The sequence below is a fragment of the Sus scrofa genome, chromosome 12 (genome assembly GCF_000003025.6).
Source record: "Sus scrofa isolate TJ Tabasco breed Duroc chromosome 12, Sscrofa11.1, whole genome shotgun sequence".
NCBI classification, from domain to species: Eukaryota; Metazoa; Chordata; class Mammalia; order Artiodactyla; family Suidae; genus Sus; species Sus scrofa.
Window position 1 is genome coordinate 35,861,984 of NC_010454.4, and position 21,649 is coordinate 35,883,632.

Sequence of the window (21,649 nt, forward strand, 5' to 3'; positions counted from 1 at the left end):
TCTTTCACAGTTAACATTTTTGCATTCGGGGATTTATCTTACAGTTGTATACTCTTTCCTCAAAAGCTTTTTTTTTTGGGGGGGGGGTCTTTTTAGAGCCACACCCGCAGCATATGGAGGTTCCCAGGCTAGGGGTCTAATAGGAGCTGTAGCTGCCACCCTACAACACAGCTCATGGCAACGCTGGATCCTTAACCCACTGAGCGAGGCCAGGGATGAAACCCTCATCGTAATGGTTCCTAGTTGGACTCGTTAACCACTGAGCCATGATGGGAACTCCCCCAAAAGCTTTATGATACTGATGAGCATCTTCGAAATTGAGGCAGTGGTAGTTTACCAAGCACAGAGATGCGCCTTTCTTTTTTCATGTTCTCTGAAGAAATTATATCTGATTATACCTGCACATTCTCAGTCCTTCTCAGTCTGTTATAACCTGGGCTTTGCTACTTGAATTTCTTGTGATTTCTTGAAATGATTTCTTGAAGGGAAAGCCCAGACTGTGGTGGGCTTTTCCTTGGGCTCTTTCTTCCCTGTGCTAGCATTGAACTTTGTAGATTTTTTTCCCTCAGCATCCTGCAGATATCTGGATTCTGAAACCTGAAAGTTATAATTTTTTCTACTTTTCCTAAATCCTTATATAAGATGAATGTGTCTCTTTGCCAACTGTCCTTCATATTTGTCAGAGTTTAATGTTAAAGTTTCCCCCTTCTCCTAGTTGGACTCCCAAGAGCAACTTCTGAAAATAATGCTCTCCAGTAGAACTGTGCAGTGATGAAAATGTTCTTTACTCTGTGCCTTCCAATACAGTAGTCACATGTGACAGTTGTGTACTTGAAAGAACTGAGGAACTGAATTTAACTTATTATTTACTGAGCAAGATTAAAGAGCTGCATGTGACCAATGGCTGCCATATTGGCCAGTGTCTCAGACCTCTCAGTTCTGATTGGACAGACATTGTACAGCTCTTTTATGGAGCATAGACTCTAGTTCTGAAGTGATGTCACTCTTTGAATGGCTTGATATTCCTCTTCACCTTTTGAAATTGTATTCTTCCTTCCTGCCAGCTAAATTGCCTGATAAAAGTCTAATCCTTAGAATTCCAATTTGATTTTCAGATTTTGTAACCTGTAAGAATGAAGATTATTCTGGGTGTTTTTTTGTTTTTTTTTTTTTTGCTTTTTTAGGGCCACACCCATGGCATGTGGAGGTTTCCAGACAAAAATAAAATAAAATAAAAATTAAAAAAAAAAAAGAAAATGACTTTGACAGAATATTGTTATCTAATCTCAGGCTTTATTCAGATTTCATCAGTTGTTCCAGTAATATTCCTTTTCTTTTTTTTTTTTTTTTTGCCTTTTCTAGGGCAGCACCTGCGGCATATGGAGGTTCCCAGGCAAGGGGTCGAATCAGAGCTGCAGCCACCGGCCTACTCCAGAGCCACAGCAACATGGGATCCGAGCTGCATCTGCGACCTACACCACAGCTCGCGGCAACGCTAGATCCTTAACCCACTGAGCAAGGCCAGGGATCGAACCCGCAACCTCGTGGTTTCTAGTCAGATTCATTAACCACTGAGCCACATGGGAACTCTCCCAGTAATATTCTTTATGTCAAAAGAAAATTCAGGATCAGGAACATTGTGTTGTCCTGTCTCTAGGTTTCTTTAATATGGAACTCTGTATTTCAAGATGTAGGTATTTTTGAAGAGTATAGATCATTGATTTTGTGGCATTTTCCTCAATTTGGGTTTATCTGATACATCATCATGATCAGATTCAGATTGTATACTCTTGGCAAGAATACTAAAGGAGTGATGTGTTCTTTGCAGTGAGACTCATCAGGAAGCACATGCTATCATTTTGACCCATTGCTGGTTGTGTCTAGCAGGTTTCTTCACTATAAATGTTTCCCTTTGTAATAAATATCCTGTGAGGAGATATTTTGAGCTGTAAATATCTGTTACTCTTCAGAATTTCATCCATTAATTTTAGTTATCCATTGATGATTTTTGCCCAAATCAATTACTGTATTGATTGCAACAAACTGATGTTTAAAAAATTCCATCAGTCTTTTATCAGTTTCAAGTTAGCTTTCTTCTACAAGGAACAACTTTTTCTTTTTTATTTATGTTAGTATGGACTCCTGGGTTTCGTAAATCTTTTTAATCCATAATTTTCCTGAAAAATGATTAACAGTATGTGTAGAGTAAAGGGATGTTGTCCGGTGGAAGAATATTCTGACCTCTACAGCTTTAGGCATATTGAAAAGCAGAGATGGAAGAGGTGTGTTTTTTTTGTTTTTTTGTTTTTCAGGGCCACACTTGATGCATATGGAAGTTCCCAGGCTAGGGGTCGAATCAGAGCTGCAGCTGCCGGCCTGGGCCACAGCCGCGCGATATCTGAGCCGCATCTTCGAACTACAGCTCACGGCAACACAGATCCTTAACCCACTGAGCCAGGCCAGGGATCCAACATGTGTCCTCATGGATACTAGTCAGTTTTGTTTCTGAAGCACCATAATGGGAACTCTCTCTACCTAACTTTAGTTAGGCAAATTAAAGAGCAGAATTGGAAGTTTTAAAGACTAATTTTTTTTTCTTTTTTTTCTTTTCTTTTTTTTTTTTTTTTTTTTTTTTGTCTTTTTGCTATTTCTTGGGCCGCTCCCGCGGCATATGGAGGTTCCCAGGCTAGGGGTCCAATCGGAGCTGTAGCCACTGGCCTACACCAGAGCCACAGCAACTCAGGATCCGAGCCGCGTCTGCAACCTACACCACAGCTCACGGCAACGCCGGATCGTTAACCCACTGAGCAAGGGCAGGGACCGAACCCACAACCTCATGGTTCCTAGTCGGATTCGTTAACCACTGCGCCACGACGGGAACTCCTAATTTTTTTTTCTTGAAAGAAAAAACCAAATTCAGTGTCTTAACTAAGTTGAGCACCCAGACACCAGTAATCTTTTATCAGTAGTCCAAAGAAATTCACACCCAGAGTTTCAGCCAACTTCTAGGACATCTGAATCAAGCAGATAATAAAATGCAAATACCAAAAGAAGTTACCCTTGAGCTGGCCTAAGTACCAGTACATTATATGTACTAGTCGAATCTATTGAGGCTTTACTGTGTCAGGTAATGTTCTAAGAGCACTTTCACATTAAATCTTCACAATTGTGGGATGTGTATTATTGTCTCAGATGTTTAGATGAGATGGATATACAGATACTTTGATTTGCTCATGATCACTTACATGGCAAAACTAGGACTTAAATCCAGACATTTGGGCTCTTATGAGGAATCCACAGAACTAACTCTGGGTAGCACTTGTGGTTTATAATCAGTTATACATTTGTATGGTAATTGTTTCCTTGAGTGAAGAACCTTCTGTGTTCTCTAGATTATGGGGACTCTGAAATACCATTTCTCACTACAAAAGTAAGAATGCAGTGTCTTTTTTCTTTGCTTTTTTATTTTTTTGGTCTTTTTAGGGCTGCACCCACCACATGTGGAGGTTCCCAGGCTAGGGGTCTAATTGGAGCTGTAGCTGCTGGCCACAGCCATGGCCACAGCAACGCCAGATCCAAACTGTATCTGTGACCTGCACCACATCTCACGCTAACACCAGATCCTTAATCCATTGAGTGAGGCCAGGGATTGAACCACAACCTTATGGTTCCTAGTTGGATTCGTTTCTGCTGCCCCACGATGGGAACCCCCAGTGTCTTTTTTTCTTAATCATGTTAATATGAGAATTAGGGTGAAAAGGGGAGGAGATGGAAGAGGAAACATTTTTGTATCATTTGTGAAATATAATTCCAGGGCATTCCAGAGTTTTGGGTGTGCCAATTAACAGGAAATCTGTTTATATTCAGCTCTCTCCTCCGTATTGGTGGTTTCCCATCTATATAAAGCACTTTGCAGCATCCGTGAATTTTTGATTTTTGGTGTCTGGGGGTGGTTCTGGAACCAGTCCTCTACAGATACTGAGGGATGGATGGTTGTACTTACTTTGTGGAATCTGACTTCCAGGTATATCCCAAAATAGAAAGTCCCCAGCTTCAACAGTAGCGACATTTTGTCAATTGAGAGGATAAAAATGTGGCCAGAATTTGTATATTATTTTGTATTTTCTGAAAATATCTGCAAGTTTGGAGATGCTTATATGTTCTCTGAATTTATTAGTGGGTTTGTTCCACAGTCTGTAATTCAGTTTCTGTGGTAGGTAGCTCATATACCATCAGACCTTTATAATAGGAATGTTTTATGGTTAGTATGTGCTGTTTTGAAAATGAAACTTTTAAAACTTTATGTTGTAAAGTTCTAATCTATATGAATATTATTAGACATGCTTATCTAGTATGATAACCCTTTATGCAACCCTATCTGTTTTTTTTTTTTTTGCTTTTTAGGGCCACACCTGCGGCACATGGAAGTTCCCATGCTAGGGGTCAAACCTACATCACAGCCACAGCAGCAGGATCCGAACTGTGTTTGCAACGTACACAGCTCATGGCAGTACCAGATCATCAACCACTGAGTGAGGCCAGAGATCAAACCTGCATCTTCATGGTTACAACTAGGCAGGTTTGTTATATTGAGCCACAATGGGAACTCCTGTTGTGTGATCCTATCTTAAGAGTGCACCTAAGCTGGAATTGTGATTAATGATGGTGACCTGTCCTATGATTGTGTTTTGGGATGTTTCTCTTTTCTTTTTTTTTTTTTTTTTTGGTCTTTTTGCTATTTCTTGGGCCACTCCTGCGGCATATGGAGGTTCCCAGGCTAGGGGTCTAATCGGAGCTGTAGCTGCCAGCCTACGCCAGAGCCACAGCAACGCGGGATCCAAGCCGCGTCTGCAACCTACACCACAGCTCACGGCAACGCGGGATCGTTAACCCACTGAGCAAGGGCAGGGATCGAACCCGCAACCTCATGGTTCCTACTCAGATTCGTTAACCACTGCACCACAACGGGAACTCCGGGATGTTTCTCTTTTGATGAATATATTATAGGAAAATATGGAAGAATTTGTGAGTGTTTTGGGCATTCTTGCTGAAAAGTATCACCTATAAGGAAAAATTCTTACCATATTTGAAGAGCAGGAAGTAAATGTAACTTTCTGTTAACTGATACTAATAGGTCACTTGAAGTTCTATCACTTATCCTATCAACTGAAAGAGGCTTTTTAGGAAGGAGGAGTTTCCTATTTAGCTGTGTAAATGGGCATTAATTATGCTTCTTAAAATGTTTAAATGTGTAGACTGGTAAGAGGTGGCCACCTACCTCTTACTTAACCTTGTTTTTTAAATAAAGGGTATAGACTACTTCACATGGTGTATTTTTTTTAAGCTGTCTTATTTTTTTATTACTCACTGAATTTATTACAGTTGTAGTTGTATAGTGATCACCACAACCCAATTTTACAGCATTTCCATCCCAAACCCCCAGTGCACCCCCTGACTCCCCAGTCACATGGTGTATTTTGAATAGTACTAGTACATTCTTATTAGAAGATTAAAAATATATGTGTGTAATAGCTCTTGGTAGAATGTGTTTAATGAGGAAAAAAAAAAGGATTACGTAGATTGTGAGGAATGCAAGGAACTCCACCCATTTTTGAACCAAAATTTTCCTTTTCAGCAAATAAACAGCCTTGAGGCTGAAGGTCAGTGTTAACTTTTGACCACATGCTTTTCTTGCTGCATTTATCTGGAGATAAATGGAATAAGAAACATAGGTTTTTTGATTTACCTTTTTTCCTCCTCGTTACTGTCGTTTCTAGTAGTGTTTTCTTCTCTTGTCTTGTACCTGCCTCTTATGTAGAGGGGTAAAAAGGAATCTATTAAAATCATTAGTGGGTTCAGTTAGTACTGTTTGTGGCTTGCATCCTTGTTTTACTTTAAATTTTGCTATTTGACTAGCACTATATATTTTTACTTTCTCAGACAATGTAGGCATTTAAGCTGTGATGGTTCATACTCAGTTGCCTTATGTGAATGCTTGAGAAACATAGAATTCTTTTTTTTTTTTTGGCTTTTTTAGAGCTGTACCCATTGCATGTGGAAGTTCCCAGGCTAGAGGTCAAATCAGAGCTATAGCTGCTGGCCTACACCACAGCAGCTTGGAATCCAAGCTGAGTCTGTGACCTACACCACAGCTCATAGCAACGCCAGATCCTTAACCCACCGAGCAAGGCCAGGTATCGAACCTGCGTTCTCATGGATATTAGTTGGATTCATTTCCACTGCGCCTCAACAGGAACTCCTGGGAAACCTAGAATTCTTATTTTACAGAGCCATTTAGAAGATAATTTGTTGTGTTTTCGAATCTAATTCAGGGGTTCTAGGATCTTTTGGATTTTTTTTTTTTAATTGTTGGAAAGGTAACTATCAGTTAACTTAAGTGTCTGAGGACTGATTTACTCAGAAAAACAGATGCCTCCACCTTCCATGAAATCAAACGAACAACTTGGTTTGTACAAGGCTTCCCTGAAGCCCTCACACTGTCCCTTCATATGTTGTTGATCATCACTTTTTTTTTGCTCTTTAGGGCTGCACCTGCGGCATATGGAGGTTATCAGACAGACTAGGAGTCTAGTTGGAGCTGCAGCTGCCGGCCTACACCACAGCCACAGCAATGCCAGATCCAAGCTGTGTCTGCCACCTACACCACAGCTCATGGCAACACTGGATCCTGAACCCACTGAGCGAGGCCAGAAATCAAACGTGCACCCTCCTGGTTCCTAGTCGGATTCGTGTCTGCTGCACCACAGCGGGAACTCCAAGGATCACTTACTCCACGAAGATAAAAGTTAGAAAGAAATGAAAATTGATAATTCATCAAGTTTTGTTATAACCAAGCTTATTTATAAGTTACATATCTCACGGCTTGTGTACTTTTCTTGCGCTGCACCATATACTAGAGCTTGTAAAACTAGTTAATCTACTACTTTATTTCTATGTTTAATAGTTAGACAATTGCTTGTCTCCTTGCCCTGGTATTCAATGACTAAGTTACTGTAACTACACTTTATAATTTGTTGCGCCTGCAGTCATTGAGGTGTAAGAGGGACGTGAAAGCAAAATGTTGTCTCCTAATCTTATGTTTTATCTTATTGATATCCTGGCCTGGTTATAGTTAAGCAGTACTAGCAAGAGAGTTTAAAAAAAGAATTTAAGTTAAATACAATTAACTTGGCTCAGTCAGTCCTTAATAGTAGTGACGGTGATGGTCTGTGGGAAGAGAAATTGGTTATCTGAGGAACAAAGGCAAGAGGAAGATTTGATTTATTTTATTTTATTTTTTTGGTCCTGTACTTTTTCATATTTGTTTGTATTTTGTTCCATGTGAATTCGTTATATTATGGAGGAAAGAAAACAAAACTCTAGGCTGGCCAAAGCTAAGAAAGCCTTTGGGTAGCCTTTTAGTGGGACGTAATCTATTAACACTACATTTAGTCACCCAGAGGAATGAATGACCCCGTCTGGTAGAGATCTCCTTCTAATAAGTGCCTTTTGTTCTTACACACTTAACTAGTTTTCAGAGACCTACCATCTTTCAATTCTGTAAATTTTGTATATTTGCCTAGCAAATACTTAAATAGATTCTGAGTACTCAAAACACATGTGATTCCATTATTTTTCTTGTTAAAAATCCTTAAGTAGCTTCCTTTGCCTGCAGAAAAAATTCTGGATTCTTACTGGGGTACATTTAGCTAATCAGTCTAGCCCTTGCTTGTGTTTGTAACCTTAATTCTCTACTTGGAAAGCCTTTCATAGTCTACACTCCCATTGTTACAGGAGCACTTACAGTTCCCTTTAGCAGACCACACATTTCTAGGCCTTAGCATTTGTTCTTCCTTCTGTTGAGTGTTCCCTCATCTGCCTCCCTTGAACACATTCATTCGCTTACATGTAGTCCACCTTTAACCAGATCTCCCTTACATGTCTTTGTTTTGGCACTTTTTGCAAAGTTGGTGACTTTGTCTACTTGTCTCTCTGCTCTGGCTAGTCCAAGTTCCTTTTAGATTAAGAACCTTGTGAAATTTTTAAATCTCTCATTTTATGCTATAGTTTAATTTTCAGATTCCTAAAGTCCAATGCCTATGAACAAGTAATTACTAAATGTTAAAGGGGCTTAGGACAGATCCAATAGTTCAAAGATCTTAACCCAAAAAACAGTGATGACCTCAAGTCCCTTCACCCATAAAGGCTAGCTTTCAGATATAGCTCTTTCCTTTTTATTTGTCTATTTATTCTGCCTTTCAGTTGTAACCAGTGGGTTATACATCTCTAGTTATACCTACAAGGTTATAGTGAAACAATTGACCGCCATATTGCTGGAAAAGAGAAAGTCCGCTATATTAATTGCCTCACTTGAATCAAGATAATGGAGTTGTCACCATTGACCTTGAAGGATAAATGGCTAAATGAGGATTTATAATGATGACAATGCATGAATACCAAGTCTTTCTAATTCACTTTGTAATACGGTTTATTAATTTTTTTTCTCTTTTCCCTCAGCTCCAGAACCTGGGTATAAACCCAGCAAACATTGGGTTCAGTACCCTAACTATGGAGTCAGACAAGTTCATCTGCATTAGAGAGAAAGTAGGAGAGCAGGCCCAGGTGGTAATTATTGATATGAATGACCCAAGTAATCCAATTCGAAGACCAATTTCAGCAGACAGCGCCATCATGAATCCAGCTAGCAAAGTAATTGCACTAAAAGGTATAAAAAAAGATTGGGTATTTTTCTTAAAACTTGTATAATGTGTTCATATACAATAATTGGAGTCTTTTTGGTATATTGGTTAAATTTGTTTATGTATATTTTCACAGTTAAAGCTGTTCCTGTATTTGATTTTTGACTACTTTTATGACTCGGTGTATTTCTGTTGAGAGGTCTTACTTTCTACTCATAGATCTACTTAGAAACTTTTAAGTGTTAGATTAAATTTTATACCTACAGTGTGGTAAGATTGTGCTGAAAACATAACTCCAAAGACAGAAGGCATAAGAAATTAGTGATTAGTATTCTGAAATAAAATATACTAGTATTAGCATCTAAACATTGCAGAAGTTTGTTATGATGATGAACTTGTTCATGCTGTGCCTTTTTTATACTTCAGCCGTGCATTTCATTTAGATTATTAAGTTCTAAAAATGGCTTCAATTTCCACTCATATTTAAAAGTGTGTACATAGCTGGATATTAAATCTTTTGAATCAGTGGTGTTAAGAGTTTATTCAGACTAACTTTAATTGTCCCTATGGGGAACTGTCCAACCTGTCAGTATGAACAGAGTTCAGAGACTTTCATAATGTCTGGGAGTCTGTGTTAATTTTTTCTTTTGAACTTTAGACTGAGTGTAATTGACCATTAAAACAGATTTTTAAGAGAAAAACTATCTGAATCTAAAAGATATGTTTAGTTTCCCATTTTTTTGTTTTGTTGTTTTTCATCTTGGTAGTAGGAAGAAGAATTCAGATTCCTAGTAGTTTCTTGATAAATTTGTGAGGTACTGAAGTTTTTAAACAAATTTTTTCTTACACGAGTTACACATTATATTTAATAGTTACACTGGTTGGAGATTGAATTGGGTGAGGGGGAGTTCCTGTTGTGGATCAGCAGGTTAAGAACCTGACTAGTATCCATGAGGATGCGGGTTCTATCCTGGCCTTGCTTAGTGGGCTAAGGATCTAGGGTTGCCACATGCTGTGGTGTAGGTGGCAGATGCAGCTTGGATCTGCCGTTGCTGTGGCTGTGGCTACAGCTGCATCTCCCATTCAGCCCCCAGCCTGGGAACTTGCATATGCTGCAGGTGTGGCCATAAAAAGAAGAAAAATAATTAATTAAAAAAAAATTGGGTAAGGGGTAGGGAGCAAGCATACTCAAACAAATAATTTACCATCACACACCTATGATAGGAGTTGATCTCACCTCAAGGAAAGATGGTCCAGCTTTTACCCGGGACCACTTGTTTTGTGGCAGTAAGCTTTGCTCCTTCTCCACCTACCCCACACCCCATCCCCCCACATGGATTTCCTGGGCCAGGGATCTGATCCCAGCTGCAGTCTCAACTTCAGCCACACTTGGGGCAATGCTGGATCTTTAACCCGCTATGCCCGGCCAGGGATCATGTCCCAGCACTCCTGAAATGCTTCCTATCCTGTTGTGCTACAGTGGGAACTCCAGCTTTTGCTTCATTTAGACAATATGTATTATACTTTAAGGTATTAAGCTCCCTCAGTCTTCTTAAAGAATTTAATTCAACTGCTTAGCAGGTTTCACACCTCTATTAAAAGGCCATTGTTTTAATTTTCTCAAAATTCTTTTCTATTTTTAATGTTATTGTTATTTTATCACATTTCTTAATGCTTTCTTATGTGTGCAGATGGTGAGTTATCTTAGTTAGATTGTGTTAGTTATTGTCCTGTTCTATAAAAAGAATAAATTGAAAAGATTTTTAGAGCATTGCATTATAGATTTTTGCCTGTATGTCTACACTACAGAGTTAAGCTCTCATCCCTTGCCCTCTTCTCTAAACCCCCACCCCTCACATATATTCCAGCCCCTTTCATGTAAAGAATAAAACGTGTAATTAGGGTTTGAGGAAGGCAGCAAAGGAAAGTCATCCCCAAGTACTGCTTCTCTTTGAATCCAGTTTCAAACCCCATGGTTTCTTTTTATAAACAGGACTATAACTCTCACAATTGTTCAAGTCTGGTCGTGGTTTACATATTGTGTGGGATGGGAATAACATTCTTCATTTTATGGAAGAAGTTTTTACCCATGTAGTAAGAAGGGTCGTGGTACAAAGCTGTATGTTTTGTGTCCCGTCCCATCCCTCTCTGCACCCCTACCCCCATACTATCTTATAATTTTTGTTCTTCAGGAGCCAGATTCTCTGTGGCAGGAATGGAGTTTTTCTTAGTCTTTAAGGACGAATCTGAATTAGATAGCCTAAGTGATGGCAGTGGGCTTTGAACCTCTGTTAATTTAAACCAAATCACTTTTCAGACTGATGGATTTCAGATTACTAAGTACAAGCCTTTTCATCTGACTCAGTGAACCTTTAACATTCAAGGCAAATTTCATCCTTCTTTTACTAAATGTTTGCTTATTTTGGATGAAGCTTGAACTTTGTTCTTATCTCTAGTGTATTAACATTTGAAATTGTCCTCCTTTGTCTCCCTCTCCTTTCCTCAGCATCTCTACCTTCCCTTTGTAATTTAAACCAATTAAATGTAGCATGCACTTCTCCTATGCGTTAATGGTACAAGGCAGAGTTGAAGTAGATCCTCTTCCAAAAAGAAGCTTCCACAAGATTTAGTTGGATGGAGGATGACTGCCTTTTAAAAAAAGTAGACATTTTCCTCATGTGCTTGAATCAGATTTGATTTGTTCGTTCTCTGTACTATCACTCACTAACTTAGTTTATGGGTAAGCATCCTTAAGTAAGAAGATCGCAACTTGTTTTCTGTTAAGTGAGCTGTTCTTTAGACTCATTTTTAGTTGGGATTTAGAGTTCTTTGGAAGTCATACTATCTGTTTAAAATGTCTTTATTAGAGGTGATAGTTTTGCCTCAGATTTAGATGTCAATTGTTTGCTCATTCTCAGCTATCCTTCAGTGATTGCTGTTCTGTCAGTGTGACTTCTGTAGTTGATTATTAGTCTCATGATAGAAACATTTTGTTTGGAAGTTGCAGGTTTAGTTGTTGCAGAGATAGTCTAGTCTAACTAGATATTAATTTATCCTGAACTTTGCTTTCTTGGTGATTCATAATCTTACTTTTGTTTTTAGCTGGGAAAACTCTTCAGATATTTAACATTGAAATGAAAAGTAAAATGAAAGCCCATACCATGACTGATGATGTCACCTTCTGGAAATGGATCTCTTTGAATACCGTTGCTCTTGTTACGGATAATGCAGTTTATCATTGGAGTATGGAAGGAGAGTCTCAGCCAGTGAAAATGTTTGATCGTCATTCTAGCCTTGCAGGGTGCCAGATTATCAATTATCGTACTGATGCAAAGCAAAAGTGGTTACTTCTGACTGGCATATCTGCACAGGTAACATTTTTAGTTTCTAATAAAGAAAATGTCTAGAGAATTAATGTGCCCAGAATGTAGTTTATTTTGAAATTAGGTCTTCTTTGCAAATCTGGCTTATTTTAGAAGATGTTTTTCCCCTTTCTTTTCATTTTTAAAAACTAAAGGTTGCTGGCTTAATTCCGGTATACTAACGTATATTTCAGAGTATTCTTACCAGGTGTTCTTAGGTCTTATTTGCATATTGAGTGGATATTGAGTTCCTGTATGAATGATTTGGAATTTAGTGTGGATATTTACTGCAGAATGAGTATTCCTGTATCTTTTTTCTTTTTTTTTTTAAAGGTAATGTAAAGAGATGGTTGTATATAAGGCACATTTTAAACATTCATGTTAAGCTTTAATAAGATAATGTTTGCAGCTAAATTATGAATTAAGAGGTATCAAATCTACATTAAGAGACTAACCAGGAGTTGTAAATCTGTCTAAAGATAATAAAGCATTCCAGTTGTTACAGTAGTTGATGAATCTGGGAGTTGGTTCATTGGTTCCCCAAACTTTATTCTGTTTGATCTTTTGCAGCAAAATCGTGTGGTGGGAGCTATGCAGCTATATTCTGTAGATAGGAAAGTGTCTCAGCCCATTGAAGGACATGCAGCTAGCTTTGCACAGTTTAAGATGGAAGGAAATGCAGAAGAATCAACTTTATTTTGCTTTGCAGTACGGGGTCAGGCTGGAGGGAAGGTAAGTTTTGCCTTTGGAAATTATTTGAATGAGAAATTGTCTTCTGTCTTTCTGCTTCTAATTGATTTGTCATCTAGTTTCAAAGTCTTGTTAATTTTTTTACCATTGATTTGTGGTGACTTAATTTGTTTAAATTCTGTTTCAGTAGTGATGCTTGTCTGAAATGAATATTCCTTATTTTATACAATTTTTTTGTATCAGCTGTTTATACTAAGCTTTATTTTCATTGTCTTTACCAAAGGCCTTAACTCGATGCTTTTCACCTTTAACTGTGCTTAAGAATCAGTACCATGGAGTTCATTTCGGGCTCAGTGGTTAATGAACCCGACTAAGATCCATAAGGGTTCAGGTTCGATCCCTAGCTTCGCTCAGTGGGTTAAGGATCCAGTGTTGCCATGAGCTGTGGTTTAGGTTGTAGACTCGGCTTGGAGGTTTTATAGCTGTGGCTGTGGCGTAGGCTGGCAGCTAGAGCTTTGTTTCAGCCCCTAGCCTGGGAACCTCCACATGCCGTGGGTGCAGCCCTAAAAAACAAAACTTAAAAAAAAAAAAAAAAAGAATCAGTACCATGGCTAAGATGTACGTTTGTGTGCCTACTGTTTAGAGAGTGATTCAGTAAGTAGAGCTCATAATGTCTATTTTAACTGCTCTAGGTGACTAGGTAAAATGTGGACCGCAATTTCCGTACTATTGCCTTATTAAGTCAGAGCTTCTCAACCCTGACTATGCATTAAAATCACCTGGACAGGAGTTCTTTTCGTGGCTCAGTGGTTAGGAACCCAACTAGCAACCACGTGGTTGCGGGTTCGATCCCTGGCCTCGTTCAGTGGGTTAAGGATCTGGTGTTGTCATGTGCTGTGGTGTGTAGGTCGCAGACTCAGCTCAGATCCCGCGTTGCTGTGGCTATGGTGTAGGTTGGCAGCTACAGCTCGGATTGGACCCCAGCCTGGGAACCTCCACATTCTGCGAGTGCGGCCCCTAAAAACAAAATCACCTGGACACTTTTTTGGGGGGGGGCGGTTTGCCTTTTCTAGGGCCACTCCTGCGGCATATGGAGGTTCCCAGGCTAGGGGTCGAATCGGAGCTGTAGCCGCCAGCCTAAGCCAGAGCCGCAGCAACGTAGGATCCAAGCTGCGTCTGCGACCCACACCACAGCTCATGGCAACGCCGGATCGTTAACCCACTGAGCAAGGCCAGGGATCAAACCTGAAACCTCATGGTTCCTAGTCGGATTCGTTAACCACTGAACCATGACGGGAACTCCTCACCTGGACAAATTGAAGTACTTAGTATGTTAGGGTTTTTAGTTGCAGACAACAGAAACAAGGTCTGGTTGATTAGAGCATAAAAAATTTAATGAAAGGATAATGAATAGTTTACAATAGCCAGGAAGGCTTAGAACCAAACTTGGAAAATTGGAAGGATTAGGGGAGAATGTCAACAGCCAGGGCCCCAGCCACAAGTCCTGCTACAGAACTCTGAGGACCTGCTCTTGCTGTGATTGCAATGCTGGATGCCAGAGTTAACACTGCTGCCCCTGGAAGCTCAGTTTGACGTTCTCATTGCCATAGTAGAAGCTCTGAAGTCTTAATATTTTTCCATGCTAAGTAGTTTTTAAAAATCAAGAGAGAGATTGTTTAAAATATGGTAATTGATAGCCTCTGAGCTGGGAGGAGACATCTACACAGAGGTAGAATTCTGCCTACATTTCAGAGTAAGAATCCTCGAACCAAGTATTGCAACTACCAGCCTCTCAATACGACAAGGATAGAAAACACAATTCAGATGTTTAGATCTGAATTGAAGGAATTTAAACAAAAAGACAAATAGGTGTTAGAAATTAGATATATTACGACATAAAGCTGTGACTTTTTTGAAAACTCCTGGAAAAAACCTTGCATATCATTTTTATAGTATCTGAAAACCAGTTTATAAGTCTTAAGCCTACTTGATATAATGTGCTATATATTTTGTAGTCTGCCATGGTATTTTAGAGAAGACATAATTTTTTCAGTATGGCTACTCGTCCTAATTAAGGATGAGACCTTATGACTTTTTGGAACTGAATTATTTTTTTAGTCCATTCCTGACATGACTAAGCAAAATAAAAAACACTCTTTCATTGACATTATTTGCTTTCTCTTGCCTTGCTCACTGATGGGCATCCTCAGACATTTTGAGTCAGAATGTTGTCATTCAACTTCTGAGCTGGATGTGATTAGAGAGACAACTTAGGTGTATACTTTTCCACCTGTGTTTAGAGTAGATGTGGGCAGAGAAGAACTTAATAAGTTAGAGTTCTGTTCGGAAACTTAAATTATAATTGGAAGCCGTGAGAAAGCCCCTTTGTGGGTGGTGTTTTACCATTCTCTGGCCTTAACTTAAGGTAGATTGAGGTGTGATTGTTGGAGTTATTCAAATTTTTTTTTTACCTTGAAACAATACACATTCATAGGAAACTGCAAAGACAGTACAGAGAGAGAGAGAGAGATCTTATGTCCTTTACCTGGCTTCCTCCAGCAGTTACATCTTACATTGCTATGTAGTACACCAGAAAAACCAGAAGTTGACTTTGGTATAATTATCATTGAGTAGATTCAAGATATATACTATTCCGTCACCACAAATATTTCTCTTTTGCTACCACTTCTTCCTCACTGTCTCTAACCCCTGATCACTAATTTACCCTCCATTTAGAATTTTGTCTTCTCCAAAATGCTATATAGATAGACTCATGTAGTATGTGATCTTTTGAGAGTGGCCTTTTTTTCTGTTGTTCCCACTGAGCTAATGTCTATGAAAGTTCATTTTATTACTGAGGAGTGTTCTGTGGTATGGTTGTACCATATAGTTAATATTCACCTATTATAGGACATTTTGGTTGTTTTTAGTTTGGGGCTTGCAAATAAAGCTGCTATGGTCCTTTGAGAAGTTGATTATGAGTTTTATTTTCTTTTGAACAGTTACATATTATTGAAGTTGGCACACCACCAACAGGGAACCAGCCCTTCCCAAAGAAGGCAGTGGATGTTTTCTTTCCTCCAGAAGCACAAAATGACTTTCCTGTTGCAATGCAGGTATTTTAAGCAAATCAAAAGGACTTGTTTTCTCTTTTATATAACGTATTAGTGTTCTTGTGTTTTATGTAAGTTCTGGGGCTCTCCCATATTTGAATTTACTGTAAAAATGAAGAGACCATAAATACTAGCTTTTAATTTTTCATAGAAGCCTCTTGTCAAAGTTCTAGAATTTCACCATCTCTAAAATGGAATTGGACTAAATTTTCTTTTTGTATGTTTCATTATTTTACTGAAGTGTTGATTTTCTTTGTACAGATAAGTGAGAAACATGATGTAGTATTCTTGATTACGAAGTATGGCTATATCCACCTCTATGATCTTGAGACTGGTACCTGCATCTACATGAATAGAATCAGTGGGGAAACAATCTTTGTTACTGCACCTCATGAAGCCACAGCTGGAATAATTGGAGTAAACAGAAAGGGACAAGTAAGGAAACCTTGAAAATTAAATTGTGATAAAATAAAATAGCACTTACTACTGTTAGCTTTAACTTTGAATGTCAGAAAATAATATATACCTAAATATGCAGAAGGATATGATAGAGTTTCTTGCTTTAACATTGTCTCAGGGTGAGAAACTGTTTGGCATATATTATAGCCTAGGATTGTGTTTATGTCTCTATTATCAAAAGAAGTGGCGCTTCATGCAAAAACTATTACAGTCACATTTGACTGACTATACTTTTTATAGTGGGTTATCCTCATATGGTCTCTAAGACAGGTTATCAACTACAAGGAAAAGAATTCTTCTTACCTCTTTTTTTCCTCACTCTTTAAGTAATTACTAAATTTTTGTTCATTTTTTGTTTTTTCATGTTTTTTTGGCCATGATATGCAGTGGCTTGATGTGGGATCTCAGTTCCCAGACCTGGGATCAAACCAGGCTGAAGCAGTGAACATGCCAAGTCCTAACCACCTGACCGCCAGGAAACTCCCTGTTACTACATGTTCAGTGTTGGAAGATGATATGTTACAATAGCTTTTGTAGGGTAATTGAAAAGTTACCTTTTGTCACATTTCACAAACCGCTTCACACCATCTAACACAAGTGATCGTTTTTATATGTTTTCTTAGTATTTTATATGTTAAAGTATTCTCTCAGGAGATACTTTTTCCTCTAAAAATATGGTAAACTTTTCAAAAACAAGCTGTTAATTGATCTTGCTTTTTACTAGTTTTCCTTCAAATTAGTATTTTTCCTAGTTTGTAAGCAAAAGAAGTAGATAGGTTTTTTTCCCCTCCTTTATTCTGTTAATTTCCAGAAAATGGTATGTATATGATGAGAGAAATACTCTAGAGAAAGAGTCTTTTCCTACTTATCCATGCCTTACTTCAACTCCATACCCGGTTAGGTGTTTCTCCACTAAGACCCTAGATCTTAGGTAGCCGTCCTCATGGCATTTATCACGACGAATTATGGGTGCTTGATTAACTGCATCAGTTGCTATTCTCCCTTAGGAAAGGAGCTTTTCTTTTTTTAATTGTATTTCTACACCAGTCATTGTCTGGCACAAAAGCGACTTTAAAAATTCATTAGCTTTCATTTATTCAGTTGTGTGTGTCTCTCTTGGAAAAATCAAGAGTGTATTATTGGACTTTTGCTGAACTAGGTTAGTGATAATTTTATGATCATAAAGTTGTTAAGCCAGAGACTATTTTTCCCTCCTATGCTGATGTTTTGTTTTTATTTTGTTAGTTTGTTTTAATTTTATTTTATGGCTGCACCCACAGCATACGGAATAATTCCTAGGCCAAGGGTTGAATCCGAGCTTCTTAACCCACTGTGACAGTGGGTACTCCCTATGCTGATAATTTTAAGATAATATTTAAATTAAAGTATTGTGACTGATCTTACCATACATATTTAATGTTCATTTGATTCTGTGACCTTACTGTTTCCCTTCTCTTCCCACCACAAATTTTCTGTGCCACCTGTCTTGAGTAAGAAGATGGGGGCTTATAGTAACCTTTAGGCCTCAGGACTTTTTTCACTGTTTAAATCAGAGCCAGGGAGTTCCCGTTGTGGTGCAGCGGAAACAATCCGACTAGTGACCATGATGTTATGGGTTAAACTCCTGACCTCACTCAGTGGGTTAAGGATCTGGCATTGCCATGAGCTGTGGTGCAGGTTGCACATGCTGCTCAGATCCTGTGATGCTGTGGCTCTGGCGTAGGCCTGCAGCTGTAACTCGGATTCAGTCCCTAGCCTGGGAACTTCCATATGCGGCAGATGCAGCCCTAAAAAGCAAATAAATAAATCAGAGCCAACTGCTACTGGACCGATGCCTTGAAGGAATGAGTATGTGATTTCTATTGGTTGAAAAATCAAAAGGGATGAAGATGACATTATTGCCACTATCTTGCTTAAATTCTGAACTTGGTAGAACTGAGTACTTTAGAAGATATAGGAACATCGTTAAGTACTGGTTACTAGAAATGGGTCTAAAAGTGGAATAAAGATGAAAATATGGATTTGGTATTTGGGGAAGACTATAGGAAGTATAGTTAGAAGTGGGTTTGTTTCCTTACTTCCCTTTGGAGTTAACTATTAAAGGTGGAAATCAGGTATGCAAATGACTATAAGGAAAGTCTCTCTTTAAAAAAAAGTATATCTGGGGAGTTCCCGTTGTGGCGCAGTGGTTAACGAATCCGACTAGGAACCATGAGGTTGCGGGTTCGGTCCTTGCCCTTGCTCAGTGGGTTAACGATCTGGCGTTGCCGTGAACTATGGTGTAGGTTGCAGACGCGGCTCGAATCCCGTGTTGCTGTGGCTCTGGCGTAGGCTGGTGGCTGCAGCTCTGATTCGACCCCTAGCCTGGGAACCTCCATATGCCGCGAGAGTGGCCCAAGAAATAGCAAAAAAAAAAAAAAAAAGTATATCTTAATATGGAGTAGAGTGACACATTGCAGATATAGGATGGCATAAGCTTTTGGGGATGGGGTCAGAGCTGTAGAAATGAAAGGTTTTTGTCCGTGTGTGTGTGTGTGTGTGTGTGTGTGTGTGTGTGTCTTGTAGGGCCAGACCCATGGCATATGGAGCTTCCCAGGCTAGGAGTCCAGTCGGAGCTGTGGCTGCCAGCCTACGCCGGGGCCACAGCAACGTGGGATCCAAGCCGTGTCTGTGACCTACTCCACAGCTCACAGCAACACTGGATCCTTAATCCACTGAGCGAGGCCAGGGATAGGTAATCTGCGTCCTCACGGATGCCAGTCAGATTCGTTAACCGCTGAGCCACAACGGGAACTCCAGAAATGAAAGGTTTTTGGAGGTTAAAATTTATTCATTTTTGTCAAAAGGAATGTTAGAGCAGACAGATACTACCTATCTCTTTGGTTATTGAGTTCTCAAATTGTATTCAGATCTCATTGATCTTAGGACGGAAGCTTCCCCCTTTCATTTATTTAACAAATATTAAACATTTACTTTGTGCTAAACACTGCCAGGTGCTGATAATACTTAAATAAAGTTAAGTCCCTTTTCTAATGTGGAATAGAGACTGAGAAATAATAGTGTGAGAAGTGCTGTTGGGGGTAATATAAGTAGTTTATAAGCTGGGGTGTATAACCAGCTCTGGTGCTGGGGAGAGGAATGGATGCATCGTGAAGGGCTCCCTTTCCCTTTGGCAATTGACAGGAATTTAGCCTTTAAGCAAGCAGAGCACATTCTGTAATGGTGACTTCTTAGGAAGACTTTTTAGGGTAGGTAATTGTTCGGCAAAAAGGAGCAATTAGAAATTGCTCTTGGAATCCCCCTTGTGGGTTAGCGGTTAATGAACCCAACTGGTATCCATGAGGACGCGGGTTCCATCCCTGGCCTTGCTCAAGTGGGTTAAGGATCTGGCATTGCCACGAGCTGTGGTATAGGTTGCAGACCCGGCTCAGATCCTGCATTGCTGTGGCTGTGGCGTAGGCCTGCAGCTCCAGCTCCAGTTCAACCCCTTGCCCAGCAATCACCATATGCTGAAGGTTCGGCCCTAAACAAGACAAAAAAAAAAAAAAAGACCAAAAAAAAAAAGAAAGAAAAGAAAAAAAATTGCTCTTTACTAGCACTTTTTTTTTTTTTTTTTTTTTTTTTTTTTTTTTTTTGGTCTTTTTGCTATTTCTTGGGCCGCTCCTGCGGCATATGGAGATTCCCAGGCTAGGGGTCGAATCAGAGCTGTAGCCACAGGCCTACGCCAGAGCCACAGCAACAGCAATGCGGGATCCGAGCCACGTCTGCAACCTGCACCACAGCTCATGGCAACGCCGGATCCTTCACCCACTGAGCAAGGGCAGGGACCGAACCCGCAACCTCATGGTTCCCAGTCGGATTCGTTAACCACTGCGCCACGACGGGAACTCCTACTAGCACAACATTTATTAAGCACCTACTGTATACTGTGTTGTGTTAGGTGCATGAGGATTCAGTGGTCCCTCCCCTCACTGAGTATATAATCTGGATTCTAGAAATGTAAAAGCAATTAAAATTACTGAAAAATCCTTAAAAACAATATTCTAGAGTTTTTAAAAGAAATGTACCTTATACTTCTTCCATACCATGTTGAGAATAAATAAATGGTAGCAAAACAATTAGAGTTTTGAGAGTATGAAGTAAGGAGTTATTTATGTTACAAGATGGCCATATTTTAGGAACCTCCAAATGGATTAGTGTCTCCTAGAGTTGTCTTTCCTGCCCTCTTTTCTTTTGTTCTTTTTTTTTTTTTTTTTTTTTTTTTTTTGTTACGGCAACAAAAAAGTGGCCGTTACAGTTTTATTACCTTTGTGACTCAGAAGTAATAAGCGTTAACCAGATTTGGTATCATTGATACTCAAATGAACACACTGAAGCTATTCATTAAATCTTAAATTGCAGGTTCTCTCAGTATGTGTGGAAGAAGAAAACATAATTCCTTATATCACCAATGTCCTACAAAATCCCGATTTGGCTCTGAGAATGGCTGTACGTAACAACTTAGCTGGTGCTGAAGAACTCTTTGCCCGGAAATTTAATGCTCTTTTTGCCCAGGGAAATTACTCAGAGGCAGCGAAGGTGGCTGCTAATGCACCAAAGGTAAATAGTTAAGAAAATGAAGTTGCTGCGATCAGATTAATGCTAATATACTCACATTATTTCTAATACTGTTAGAAGTGGAATCAGTTCTCCACAGAGAAACTAATCTTTTTTAGGTTATATTTTCCAGTAGAATATGAGTTACCTGTCAGTACCTGTAGATTTGGGTAATTACTTTTCTGTACTCTAGACTTGGTTAGCTTTTTAAAACTCAGACTGTTAGAATGGTATATAGATGTATCAAGCTGTGATTTACATAGACATAATCATGTTTAATTAGTTAATTGTTATATTGTTTGATCTCATCTATGAAAACCACTGATTTCATTTCTAAAAGTTAAAGATTAAACAGATCCTGTTCAGTTTATGGCAGAAAGAGTTGTCTTTTTTTTTTTTTTCCTCTGCACCTGTGGCAAGCAGAAGTTCCTGAAACAGGGATTGAACCCACTCCACAGCAGTGACCATGCCAAATCCTTAAACCATTGAGCCACCAGGGAACTCTGAGAGTTTCCTTAAATTGAGCTGAATTTATTCTCATGGCAGTTGTGTTATGTTGGGCTGAATTCATACCTTACTCTAGTGTAATGAAGTTTCCACTCAATATGAGCCTGGAATAATAGCTAGTTGTAACTACTTTACGAATATGCTTATTCTCTTACACATTGGCATTACAGTTATGTTGGTAAATTTCTTTTCTTTTTTGCAAGCAAGCAAAGTTTTTTATTAC

The 21,649-nt window shown here is 39.1% G+C and overlaps 1 protein-coding gene across 4 annotated transcripts in view; it reads left to right on the forward strand.

The window, feature by feature from the left end:
* Positions 1-21,649, forward strand: part of CLTC (clathrin heavy chain) — a 77,135-nt gene that overhangs the window by 13,090 nt on the left and 42,396 nt on the right. For all 4 annotated transcript variants that reach the window (XM_021066047.1, XM_021066049.1, XM_021066048.1 and 1 more), the window contains 6 exon segments: positions 8,518-8,725; positions 11,802-12,070; positions 12,632-12,793; positions 15,754-15,867; positions 16,126-16,299; positions 20,725-20,922. In XM_021066047.1, coding sequence (XP_020921706.1) covers positions 8,518-8,725; positions 11,802-12,070; positions 12,632-12,793; positions 15,754-15,867; positions 16,126-16,299; positions 20,725-20,922 — 1,125 coding nt within the window.